Source organism: Eptatretus burgeri, chromosome 7 (genome assembly GCF_056783735.1).
Source record: "Eptatretus burgeri isolate ZD-2024b chromosome 7, Ebu_testis_v1, whole genome shotgun sequence".
Classification (NCBI taxonomy): Eukaryota; Metazoa; Chordata; class Myxini; order Myxiniformes; family Myxinidae; genus Eptatretus; species Eptatretus burgeri.
The window spans coordinates 13,738,700-13,752,030 of record NC_140967.1 but is presented as its reverse complement, the minus strand read 5'-3'; the positions used below and the strand labels follow the sequence as shown (position 1 = coordinate 13,752,030).

The 13,331-nt window shown below is 41.4% G+C and overlaps 1 protein-coding gene across 10 annotated transcripts in view; it reads right to left on the bottom strand.

The window, feature by feature from the left end:
- Positions 1-428: 428 nt before the first annotated feature.
- The window catches only part of LOC147022705 (uncharacterized), a 204,790-nt gene continuing 191,887 nt past the window's right edge, over positions 429-13,331 (bottom strand). For 9 of the 10 annotated variants that reach the window (XM_085887487.1, XM_085887486.1, XM_085887493.1 and 6 more), the window contains 3 exons: positions 11,944-12,075; positions 8,615-8,731; positions 429-1,462 (listed from right to left, as the gene is read on the bottom strand). In XM_085887487.1, coding sequence (XP_085743613.1) covers positions 1,346-1,462; positions 8,615-8,731; positions 11,944-12,075 — 366 coding nt within the window. In that variant the 3' untranslated portion in view covers positions 429-1,345. Of the gene's footprint in view, positions 1,463-5,837; positions 5,929-8,614; positions 8,732-11,943; positions 12,076-13,331 lie in introns of all 10 variants that reach the window. The other variant, XM_085887492.1, reaches the window with a different exon arrangement.

Below are 13,331 nucleotides of genomic sequence, written 5' to 3'. Positions count from 1 at the left end.
ATCAACAATATATACATATATATATATATATATATATATATATATATATATATATATATATATATATATATATATATATATATATATATTAGCGATACCCGTGCACATGCACGGGATAGCAGTACAACATAGCTGGTCGCAGACGACAGACCGTACACGGAGAATCACAAAAATACGCATTGTGCAAAATGCAAGTGGTACAATGGAACGCCAAGACTTCGCAAACATTGTCGGCATATCCGCTAAGTGCCACAGCAATTTCAGAGGGATCGTATGACGGCGAGCGGAGTTTTTAGTGTGCAAGCTTGGTAATATATATATATATATATATATATATATATATATATATATATATATATATATATATATATATATATATATATATATATATATATATATATATATATATATATATATATATATATATATATATATATATATATATATATATATATATATATATATATATATATATACATACACACATACACACACATAAACACACCTGGTGTTGGCGTAGTGGTTTGGGTAGCGGCTTGGGATCTAAAAGGTCCTGAGTTCAAGCCCCGTTGGCCGCCTCAATTAATACACACCAGGAGGTTGACTCAGCCTGTCATCCTTCCGAGGTCGGCGAAGTGAGTACCAGTGTATTGGGCCAGGTGTATGCCATGGTTAGAATAGGTTTATCATATCCCTGTGTCATAAGAGGCGACCAGGGTTGCGTCAGGAAGGGCATCTGGCATAAAACCTGTGCCAAATCATTTTGCGGATCATAACGGATGATCCGCTGTGGCGACCCCTAACGGGAGCAGCTGAAAGAAGAAGAAGAAATATGTATATATATATATATATATATATATATATATATATATATATATATATATATATATATATATATATATATATATATATATATATATATATATATATATATGGATTCAAGTCTGGTTCTCGACCTTTGCTCACACCTCAAAATCCATATCAATGCGAGCTCAAAATGAAATGTCACATGAATGAAGAATTTCAGAGGAATATGTTAAAACATCAAAATAAGGCTTTCACTGGATCATGTAATCAAAACAATGCGTAATCATTGAACTTGGGACGTTCAACGTATTAGGTTTAATCTACCGCTGCACAATCTACAAAACATTTGGAGTGAGTAAAATACTAAAGTTTGAGAACTCTGTAGAAAGTCCCAGTAAAGTCGTGAGTTTTGGATTGATCGTGGGATATATTTGGAATGTGCGATTTTCGTCTCCATTTTTGCTGAAAGTTTCATCCAAATGTCTTTATTTTTCACGAGCTGTAGCTACCCAATGTGTTGCTGACTACACAGGTATGTTTACAGCAAGTTTTTTTTCCCTTCAAACAAGCTCCAACTGTAGTAATTGGCCTCGAGTGCCATTTCCCTGAATTTCCAGATTCGTACAAAGTCATCATACTCAGCCTGTGAGAAATTCTGGGGGCAAGAGAGGAAGGGACGATGAAAGAAGGGGATGAAAGGATTCAAGTAAATCAATACAATGAGTAAAGGTTGTTCATAATGAGAGAATGCAAAGTGCAAAATTGTCAAAATCTAATTTTTTTTAATTTCCAATAAGTGATTAATGAAGATGAACATGTCGAGGTGGTGGTAAAAATAAATAATGATACGTAGAGAGGTGTTAAATATCTTTTCACGAACGATTCTTTAAAAACAAATAAAATTCCAAAACATTCAATTGTTCTGAGTGACTCAAAGCAATCTTTATGAAGGCTTTGCTGACAATTTTGTCTTCTACCAATTTCCTGCCACAAAAAGTGAGCAATTGAACCAAAAGTCGAAACAGCTTGGGCCCAGGGAACATTCTTCAATAACTTTTTTTGCATTAAATGATGGAAGACATTTCAACAAATTAATTCCTTCTTTGAGTTCCAAATTGCTCCTGTGAACATCAAAATCAGGACATCAAAATCAAGTTTTTAAAAGCCAAACTGTTCTCGGGCAACTTCAGCAAAGTGTCAAAAAAGGAAATGAACCGTCTCACCTGGGTTCATATCTCAGCCCATAATAAACTGTCATCCTGGGTTTTCGCAGGTCGGGAGAGGCATCAATGTCTGGGACGTCCCTCAGATGGACGATAACTGGGTGTCCATCGGGTAACTTTAGTTGTTGGATATTAAAGATCGCAGTGCCCTTTGCAAAGAGGAAGCAAATAAGCACCTTTACTTTGATTAACTTCCAAATTATTGCTCTAACCTACAGGGATCCTATATCAGCAGCACTGCTCCACTCCCAAAAAAAATATGCCAACTTGCAGCCATGTGCGACACACGAAAGAAGAAGATTAGAAGCAAAGTGCCATCCAACTATCAACCCCCACCGATTCCTGAATTTTCTACCATCATAAGCTCCTTTAGTTCACTACTCCTTACATCATTAATGCGATGACATTGTATTCAACAAAGGAAATATGCTCGAAAAATATTGAAATGTGCATGGGAATGAGTGGTAAACCCATCCCCTTGTGCATTTGTGTCAATGTACAGAATATTCATGAGGACATACTTTGTGAATAGGCATACATGGGCTAAGTATAATTGATATAAAATAGGAGGCCACACATCCCATTGCTCCAGTTTCCCCCTTTCTCAACCTCCCATTCATAACCATTTTCTAATTACCTGCAGCACTGAAGGTGGATGTTGGTTATGTTTTCACCACGTTTTTCTGTACGTCTGTCTGTGAGCACGACATCTAAAAAAGTTATGGATGGATTCAGATGAAGCTTGTTGGACAGGTTGGGTGTGGGACAAGGACGAGTTGATTCAATTTTGGTGAAGATCCAGGTCTTGATACGAGAAGTAAATTTTTTGTCATGATTCTTCACCATTGAGAGATGGTCACAAAAACTATATATACATATGTAGATATATATATATATATATATATATATATATATATATATATATATATATATATATATATATATATATATATATATATATATATATCATTTTTTGCAAAAGGTTGGGGATTGATGATGACAAAACAAGGTGGAGGAGTTGGGCAGGTGACAATAAGAAGCCAATTCGATTTTGGTGCAGGTCCAGATGCAGATCTGCATATCAGTGGGATACAAAATGTAAACTGGTCAGCCTGACAGAGGTATGCGCTCCACTGAGTGCCGTTCAAGTATTTTGAATGATTCAATAGTGCAATAACCACCCAATGAGATACGGAGGGATACAAATCACAAAGGGATGTTTGGCTGGGTGAGGCATGCTTCGGTCCACTGGGCGAGGCAAGGGCAGGGCATGTCGAAGCCTCCTTTGCTGTTCCTTCTCCCGAGGGCCGAGACCATATTACAGTTACCAAAGGATCTGTGGCAGCAGTGGGTGTTTAGTGCTGAAAAAAAATCTTCAGTGTATGTGTTTTATATCCATCCTGTGTTGAGGTGACTTCAGTTTTGGATCTCATATGTGTGTAACTATTTATGGAGAGAAAGTGTTTTTGGTGATATTATTAGTTTGATATTGTTTTTGATATTGTTAGTAATTCCTTTTGTTAATTTCTCCACCTCCTATTTATAACCATTTTCTTGTTATCTGCATCACTGAAGGTGGATGAATGGAGGTTATGTTTTCACCCCTGTTTGTTTGTCTGTCTGTGAGCAGGATATCTCAAAAAGTTATGGATGGATTTGAATGAAACTCGGTGGACAGGTTTGGTGTGTGATTGTCCGTGTGAGCACTGGTTGATCTTTATGCCCGTGGATTTGCTTTGGCCCACCGTACAGGGGCATGGATTGACCGTTGGAGTGGCGGTTGATTGTTGTGCCTGAGGATTTGCTTTGGCCCACAGTCCGGTGGAGGGATCGGCCATTTGAGTGGCGGTTGGTCTTTGTGCCCATGAACTTTCTTCGGACCATGCCACAGTGGATTGGATCTGCTGTTCAGGCGGCGGTTGATATTTGTGCCTGTGGAGTCGAGGAGGTCCGAGCATGTGAGTCGAGGAGGTCCGAGCATGGGAGTCGATGAGCGTAACTGCACAAGCGTGATGAGTATCAAACTGAGTTACATATGAACTGTGATTTTTGTGAAAGAACTGAATGACTTTTACAATCCATAATGACAGAGTCGACAGCAATCCATTTTTCGGAAATTACATATACAGTTTGCTATCTCCAGTTTTGTGTGATTTACTTTCATGGCAAAATATTATGATAGACACACTAATAAATTCTGCAATGTATTAATCGTTGGCAGTGCCTGAAAACAAAGAAGTATGTAGACAGCACACGCGGATGTCAGACGTGGTGGTGTTTGTGCGCGCCTTCATGTGAGCAGGTTAAAGGAATACATACGTGGTGTGGCACGCATGCAGGCAGGCCTTTGCGAGGCAGATGGCATGGGTTTTAAATTACCTTCGCAAACTTTGTTACGAAGGTTATGTTTTGATCGCTGTGTATTTATTTATGAATATGTGAGTTTGTTTGTTTATTTATTTATTTGTGAATATGTGTTTGTTTGTTTGTTTGTTTGTTTGTTATTCGCATAACTCCAAAAGTATTGAACTGAATCGCAGGAAATTTGGTGGAATGATTGGTTATTATCTGAGGACCATTTCCTTAGATTTTGGGAGCGATCGGGTAAAAGGTCAAGGTCAAGGTCATGAAAAGGTCAAAATCGTCTTTTTACCATAGCGCGGTCAATTTCAATCCAATTTGCATGCAACTAATGCCAAAATGTTCAGGATTCAATGGCCCATCTTGTGATATGTGCCATGACACAATGACGTAATAACCCTTATTAGCTGTTGGGAGTCAAATGTCAGGAGGGGTCACGACATTGCAAATGTGCGGTTTTAGTCATAACACGGTCAATTCTTATCCGATTTGCATGAAACCAACACCAAAATGTTGACTGTTCTGTTCCCCACACTCTAATACCAATTACAAAATTAAGAGTACAAACGTCAAGGTCGAGGTCATGAAAAGGTCAAAATCGTCATTTTGCCATAGTGCGGTCGATTTTTATCCAATTTGCATGCAACCAATGCCAAAATGTTGTGAATTCAATGCGCAATCTTGTGATATACGATATGACACAATGACGTCATTACCTTTGTTAGCGGTTTGGGTCAAAGGTCAGGGGGGTCAACGACCTTTATTATCATAACGTGGTCAATTCTTATACAATTTGCATGTAAGTAGATTCAAAATGTTTAGAATTCAATTCCTTATCCTGTGATGTGTAATATTTGACAGTGACTTTATTGGTGAGTTTAAAGCATTGGGTGGGGGGGGGGGGGTGTCACTGAACTTATTTCTTATAATGTGACCAGTTGTCATCAGATTGACTTGACACCGACACGCAAAAATGTCAGGGAGTTCATACAGAAATTGTACAATGTACGTGAATCAGTGTCAAACAGCAGGAAATTTAATGTTTTCAGCCATCATAACACATATGAGATGGCAGATGTGGTATGGGATTAAATACCCTCACAATCAACGGTTTCTGGGGGGGGGGGGGCAAAATGTAGCGTTGGCGAAGGTATGCGCTCTACTGAGTGCCCGTTCTAGTTTTTAAATGCTTCATCCCGATTTAAATAGAACATGGCGGTTAAAATAAAAATATTGCTGTTTGGATGCGTTTTATCACCCCGGTAATGGACAGGGAGACGAGATGAAGCAATTCCGTTGAGAGCCACACATTGACTGCGAGAGTAGAGGAAGTCAGTAAGTCATGCGTGGAGTTGCCCTTGGACGCCATCGGCAGCAAGTTTAAGGCAGGGGGCCAGACTGAATCAAAAGCATGAGATATGTCTGGAGAGATGGCCGTGAACTCACATCTGACATTAAGGGCTTTCATCCATTGTTTCGGTGAGTAGAAGTAGCATGTCCAAGGTGGAATGACGTGACCTGAATCCAAAGTTATGATCTGCAATGAGGAAAGGAAAGATTTCATGAAAGAAAGTTGGAGAAAAGGAAAGACTTCATGTCAACTGCAATGATGGATTCTATAACCTCGTTGAGGATTGGATGTAAGCTGAGAAGTCTGTCACAAAAGGGATCAGTTTTTGCAACTTTTATGTAACGCAGTGATGTTGGCTGATATCCAAGCAGATGGAAGAGTCCAGGAGAAGTTGGGTATGACTGGGAAGACTGATCTTCTCTTCTGACTCTCCCACCACATGACTCTGACCCGACTCCATGTGATCATCTCTTTTGGGATATAAAGTGTCGTTGATGATACACAAGATTTTAATTTGGTGAGTCTTTGTAAAATTGTGGAAAATCTTTTTGAAAGGCAATCAGAAAATTACGAACTCTCTTGAAAAAGATTTGTGCAAAGAGTTGTGTGAGATTAAATTAAAATTGTGAGGCTGTGCTTGACAAAACAACCTGTTTTTCATTGCACAGACCACGAGCCACTGGCTGATCCTCGTGGCCTCAAGTACGGCCACGATGTGCGGCCGATAATACACAACAGTGAAAACTCCCCATCATAATCAGCCATAAATGCCATCAAATTGACCCAATGGTTTCAAATGAGTGTTCCAATGCAAAAGCATAAAAGCAACATTACTACATCAGGATATGGTTGCCGTATACAACAAATTGTGCTTGCATTCCATTTAACCACAATGAAGAAGAGTATGTGGAGGTGGGGCCTTGCAGCAGTCATAATGGAGTCCTATAGGCAGTGTGGTGGCTCTCATGCTGATTAGTGGGGCAGATAAGAGCAATTTTTGAGAGGAATCGTGAAAATGATGATACAAGCATCAAATTTGGCACATTTGTTCTCCAGGGGATTCTAATCAAATCTGCCTGATTGGCCATTTGAAAATACAAATTTTGAAAAATTTGAAAAAAAAAAACTTCAAAAAACTCAAGATCATGAATCAATGTTGGATGGTGGCTGAGATTGGTGAATGTTTCAGAAACATCATCAAAGACGTTCCAAGTCTGCCATGCAGTTTTCTTCCCTTTACCGTGGAAGGCAGACACGACATCACATCCAGTGAATGCATGGAGGTATGGGATCCCTCCAGCTTTCTCAGGCACTATTGCAGAAACTACCTCATGGACTGGAATCCATCGCACCTTGGCTCCTTGGCCAAAGGCAATCCACATGTTCTCAAGACCTAGTTCCTGTAAGGATGGCAGTACAGATATTGCTATGACTAGTACGTCCGTGGCATTAGCCTTAATGATAATGGACTTGCTACCATCCGTCGTTGCATCCCTGGCGTGTACAAATATTCGAGTGTCAGCTTCTTCATGACAACATGGAGACACAGCATCCAGTGACTTCCTTGTGTTGCTAATGGCATCTTCTCCTTTTGTGACAATGACTATGCTTGTCGTCTGTGCTTCACACATCTTTTCCGCAAGGAAGTGAAACAGCTCGGTCTTGTTGCTGTCATCTCGAAGAAAGCTTCTCCAGTTACTTGGGGTCTTACTGGTTCCTGTCACTCTTCTTCTGATTCCTTGCCCGCTATTCGACCTTGCCTCGGACTTCAGACTTGACTTCTTGTACACATCAAACACTACGTCCACCCTCTCGTACCTGGCACCATAGGATTCCACCTTTGGGATGATGTCTTCTTTAGCATAGTCATCAAATATCTTTGAAGTGCGTGGAGGTAGGGCATTGATAAGTGCTGAGCCATCAATGATGACTGCATCTCCCCTTGGTTCTCTGTCTGGGATGTTCACTTGCGCTTCAAGAATTTCAGCCAGCTGTGACTTCAAATTTTTATGAAGTTTTTTTTTTTTTTCAAATTTTTCAAAATTTGGATTTTCAAATGGTCAATCGGGCAGATTTGATCAGAAAGCCCTGCAGAACAGAAATGCCAAATGTGATGCTTATATCATAATTTGCACGATTTTTCTACTATCTAATCCACTACATGTCTCATTGGCAAAAGTGGCCCCCCTTCAAAAAATAGTGAAGATCACCGTCATAACACTTGTATTTTTAGCATATTTTCATGAAAAGTTTTGACGATAATCTGCTTATTATAAAAATGTAATCCTGATGGAAACCAATAACTCAGTGATGCTTTTTACATTGGTGGAAAAACATACAAAATAAACTCATAATTTTAAAACCAAGAACATGATTTAAGCTTGGATTTTATAATTAGCATGGGCTGTGCACTCGTCCCCTGAGAAAATTCTAAATTCCTGCGCTGATTACACGGGACAATTTCAAGATCATCGTGTAATTGGTTTGTGTAAAGATATACAACTCAGTTTTACTCTTTTCGAATGGCATCAATTAATGATCCAAGCATGTCCGTTGGTTCAAGAAAACCGCTGATGGTTGACACATTCAAAATTGGTAGAGCTCGGTTAAACACATAATTTATCCAAAATCAACAGAGACGAAGGTAATTCTGCAAAACTGATTGTAATAATCTGGAGTATGTTGAAACTGAGGTATAATATGTGGAACAACCATCTTTAAAGCACCGAAGGAGAGTCACCAGGTTGGAATCACGAGATGCCCTTGACATTGAAATGTCAGGATTGTCATAAATAGCAATGTGATTGCCTTGCCAAACACAATAAGGTTCAAATAATACACACACAAGATATCTGGTGATTTTGAGCCATACCTTGACGAACTCTGCTTGGTTGTCATTGAAGTACTTCAAATAATTGTTCATGCTTTTCACCATTTCTTGATTCAAGTCTGTGACGTGAACTTCAGCAAAACCAGCATCTTGAAGAGACTGGCACAAAGAAAATCATTTATTTATTATATTTACTTTGCGATAAAAACTTGCTTCATATGTTAAAGATAATTATCGAACATAATTTTCATCATTATGACCCATACTCAATGCAGAGCATTGGTGCTGCCGAAGCAGTTCTGAGGCTGCAATCCTTGTCGGGTCACCAATCCGGCTCAGGAAGTCAGGGCAGGAATTTGGGATTTGGCTATGGTGCCAGTGATAGCACTCGGACTCTTCGCGAAAGACAGCGTGGGATCTTTAATGTAAACAAACTAATGCCGACAGATGGCACACCCAATTTAATGTCCATCCAAGGGACAGCTCATACATTGACAAACCACCCTGCCTGTGAAACACTAGGATAACAGTTATAAAGTTGTATCGAGATTCAAACCCAGGCCAGACAGCTTAGAGGAGGGTGTGCGAACCTCGAGGCCAATTATCGATAATTATATGTTTTGGCACAGCAGGGAGTGGCCAAATGGAAAAGCAATCATATAAATCAAGCCACAACCTACATTTTTACACTTTCAAATGTGGTACAACAATAAACTCACCTGACCCCCGATTAAAGTGAAGCATCTGATGGCAACTTCCATTACTTGGTACCACACCGGTAGAAGGTGGAAAGGGTGTGGGAGTGGGGTTGGGTGTAATTTCAAAGGTAAACATATTGTTGCGGACCCGGGGTCGGGGGTGAAGATCATGAAGTGTGAACTACCTCGGGTTCCCACCAGACTCCTCCAGAATCACAGGCCGTTGCACACGAATAACTTTTTGTGATGCTGAGGATCGCTAATTGACCGTGAACGCCAATAACTCAACCATGTGACTTCGGGTGCTCCGTTTAATGGAAAACGTTTACCTAAAATGGTCACGTGATCTAATTACCGGGGGACGCACCCTTAGTGCGCACTTGCTCAAACTGGATCACCTTACCAGATCAGATGCAGCCCAGTCGAACTGCCAAGCTAGGAAACCTGCTAGGAAACAGATCGTTGGGAAATAACGTCTCAGCTAAATGAGGGTGCGGGCCATACTGGACCAATGGAAGAAAACACGAAAACGAGCTGGGAACATTTCTATACAAAGCATTTATTTACAATCAGGTGAGGAAAAAGTATGCAGGACATTGAATGGGGTTTATTTTTATGTACAGCAGGGGACAGGAAGGAATTTGTGGGGTGCAGCAAAAGACAACTTACAAAAACAGACGCAGGGCAGAGGTATCCCGTGAGATCTTTGACAATCTTAGTTTATGCTCGGACAGGAGCCATAACACACACACAAACACACACACACACACACACGATTATATAGCCCAGAGAGAAAGAACGCAGGTGAAGGTAAACAACCTCTCAATACTTTGTGCGGTTGGCAGACAAACGCAAACCAGAACACTTATGGAGAGGTAGATGGGAGGAATACTGGTTGTGTCGAAGAGGTGGGAGTGAGAGGTGTGGTGGAGTGCAACGTGGGGGGTGGGGGGGTGGTGTTGTGCCAGAGGAAATGGGGTTGCAAGTCGGTAACGTTCTTCTTCATGGGTCCACAGAAGATGGGATAGAGGGGTGGATATCGAGAGAGGAGAATAGATGCATGAGGAGAAAGATCCCTGACCTGGCTATGTAAGGCTCTGTATGTGTAGCGTGTACATCCGCGAGATGCTCTTACTGAGAATTCCCACCTCGTGATATGGCACGTTATCTCCTGTTTTTTATTTGACGGGGATTGTGGCCATGTGCGCTCCGCACTGGTCTGTCTGGCTTCATGGTGTTTACGGGGAGGCAGCATGTCAACAGCATGGCAGGGAGTCTCAAAGGACGGCAATCACCTCAGATCAGCTTCTTGAAGAAGAAGAAGAAGCAAGTTCTGGCAATCACACACCAATAATGCTCTGAAGAAGAGCGAGAGAGAGAGAATAGAGTCTAACGATTCTGCGCTACCCATTTTGTAAGCCCTGGTTGAAGGGTGGGGCGATAACCGGAAAGCGATGTGCTGTGGCCCAAACTCTATTCCTCTATTTGGCCACAGCGGCCCTTGCCATGCCCTTCCAGGCTCTGGGACTGGAAACCTGTTCAGTTGCCTACCAGCTTTGGCATGGTTCGGAGCTCCTGACTTTTAACATAGGGCATAATCCTCGAGCCGGCACCCAGGCCCAGAAATTGCTCTGAGTGCAGTTTGAATGTCTGATGGCAGGTGACATTCCCCACCACCCACGGGCTCCCTCATGAGTCAAAACGCACACCAGGGCCTCGGACCAAACTCTCAGATTGCCGTTCTAACAACCCCTTCTCATTGCCCCCGATCTTGCCGGGGTCTGGCGATTATATGAGGGCTGTATCAATTCCAGATGCCACTCAGGATGTCCCCGGTGAGACGTGGTGGAGTTATAAGCAGCTGTTGCGTGGTCAAGTATCGCGCGGTGCTGAGGACAATCTGACGCCACGTGGTGCTCCTCAAAATAAAGTGGCGAATTGTAGCGATGCAGAGGTACAAGGGGATGCTGGAATATTTTTCCCATGTGTGTGAGGCATTTGTGATCAAAGTGGTGAGGTTTGGTAAGTGAGGTGCAAATAAGGTGAGGTGCCAGTGGGAATTGGTGTGCAGATGCGAATGAAATAATGGCATGAGATTCCCATGTGTGGGTTGTTTAGTGTGCAATGGGGACGTGGTTGATCCAAGCCACGGGAGGAATCGTGCTGTGCTTATTAACAATTGTCTCCTGAATGGTGTGTGTGATTGCATGCTTGATATGTACTATGGCTAAAAAGAAAGGGTTAAAGTCGGGATCAGAGATATTTATTCGACATAACTACGAGACCCACACAATGCACTTCGTCCTGTTAACCCACGAGACATGAGGGGAGGACTAACTACACGAATACTCATGAAATAACTGCCTGTCGTTGCCTTCGAGGCATGTGGTTTTGCAGAACCGCAACAATATGATAGTGCAGCAACAAGGGTGATGCAAATATGAAAAAAAAAACAGTTGATGTCGAACTAACCTTGTAAGAACTGAGTTCACGTTATTAACAGTGGTTCCAATAAATCTTCCAACAATTCTAAAAAAGGAGCCATTTTAAACCTCCTCGTGCACATGACCCAAAGAAAACCTCATAGAGATGCACTCGAGAATTTACTGGAACAATGCACACGTACTATTCTCATTGTATAAATGATTGCATGATAGTAATTGCAATCTTCACCTTGGCCATTGCTGAGAGTGTCCACAGTATGTACCCAGATTGGTCAGCAAACTTTTGAAATTCTTCTGACCATGGTTTCTCTCCACAACAGAAATCACACATGATAAAACGCCCAGTAGGCTTCAGCCATCTCTGCTCACACAGGTAATCAGGATGCTTCAGTTAGAAACATTCCTTCACAATCCAAACAAAATAACAGCGAAACAATGCTCAACACATTTACAAACATGTAAAAGGCCAAGGCAGAAAAAAGTTGCTATTTACCTGTTAAAAACAAAACATTAACTTTTGTTATTATTCCCATATTTATGTGGGGTGTTCTGAATGTTACCATGACCTTGACGACTTTGGACAAAAAGTCTGCACCACTTTCTCAAGGAAATGGTTGTGCTACTGAACATGAGTAGGCTATGGCAGGAACTTGGAATATAGCCTGGGTGTTGGCGAAAGCTCTTCCACTCAGCGAAAGCTCAAAGGACACTGTAAGATCTTGATCATTCACAAATTAATGCCTGGAGATAGGTCCTTAACTTAATGTCACTCCTATATATGGCATGCTTATTGAGACACACCTTACCTGTGAAGCATCAATATGATAGTTATGGTTCCCAAAAGGAGGGAACAAATGTTTTGTCTTGGTGTCAGTGGTGTCCTGCTTTTGAAGAACAAGCTTAATTTTTTTAAATGGGCTTGGCTGTGATTCAAACCTGGGAGCTCTCTTACCTGAAGCAAGAATCATACCCCTAAGGCATCGACCCAAATTCAAAAATCCAAATCCATTGGGACCATATTCTGTACAGAGCATTGGTGCTACTGAAGCAGTCTCCTGGGCTATTAGGCACAATCCTGGACAGGTCGCCACTCCGACGGAGGAAACCAGATGGCTCAATCATCCCAGCAATCTGGTACTCATTTTGCCGATCTCGGGAAGATGACAGGGTCGAGACCAAGGGTTTCCAAACCCAGGGTAGCGAGCCAAACTTTGGTCGTGTAGGCCCTCTGATGGGTCGCCGATGACCTTGAGTCCACAAAATGAAAAACTGTAAATTTTCAATACTCGCAAGAAGAAATGTAAAGGATCACCAAGAAAGACAAAAATAATGAAAAACGGCTGCATTGCGATATTTCGGTTTGTGCTGTATTGCAATACATAATGGCTGTATTGTGATATCGCCACTTAACCTATCAGCGATTTACCGTATTTAAACGTTGGCAGAATGACAACTTCTTACAAATCCTAGTTTTTGAGGGGGTGGGATTAATGTCGAAAGCATTTTCCCTGACAATTGTTTTTGTTGGTACCGGCAACATTTGGGTCATGAGGCGAATGTGATTTCAAATTTTGAGTCATGGACAAAAAAGTTTGGGAACCACTGGCTAGATCATCA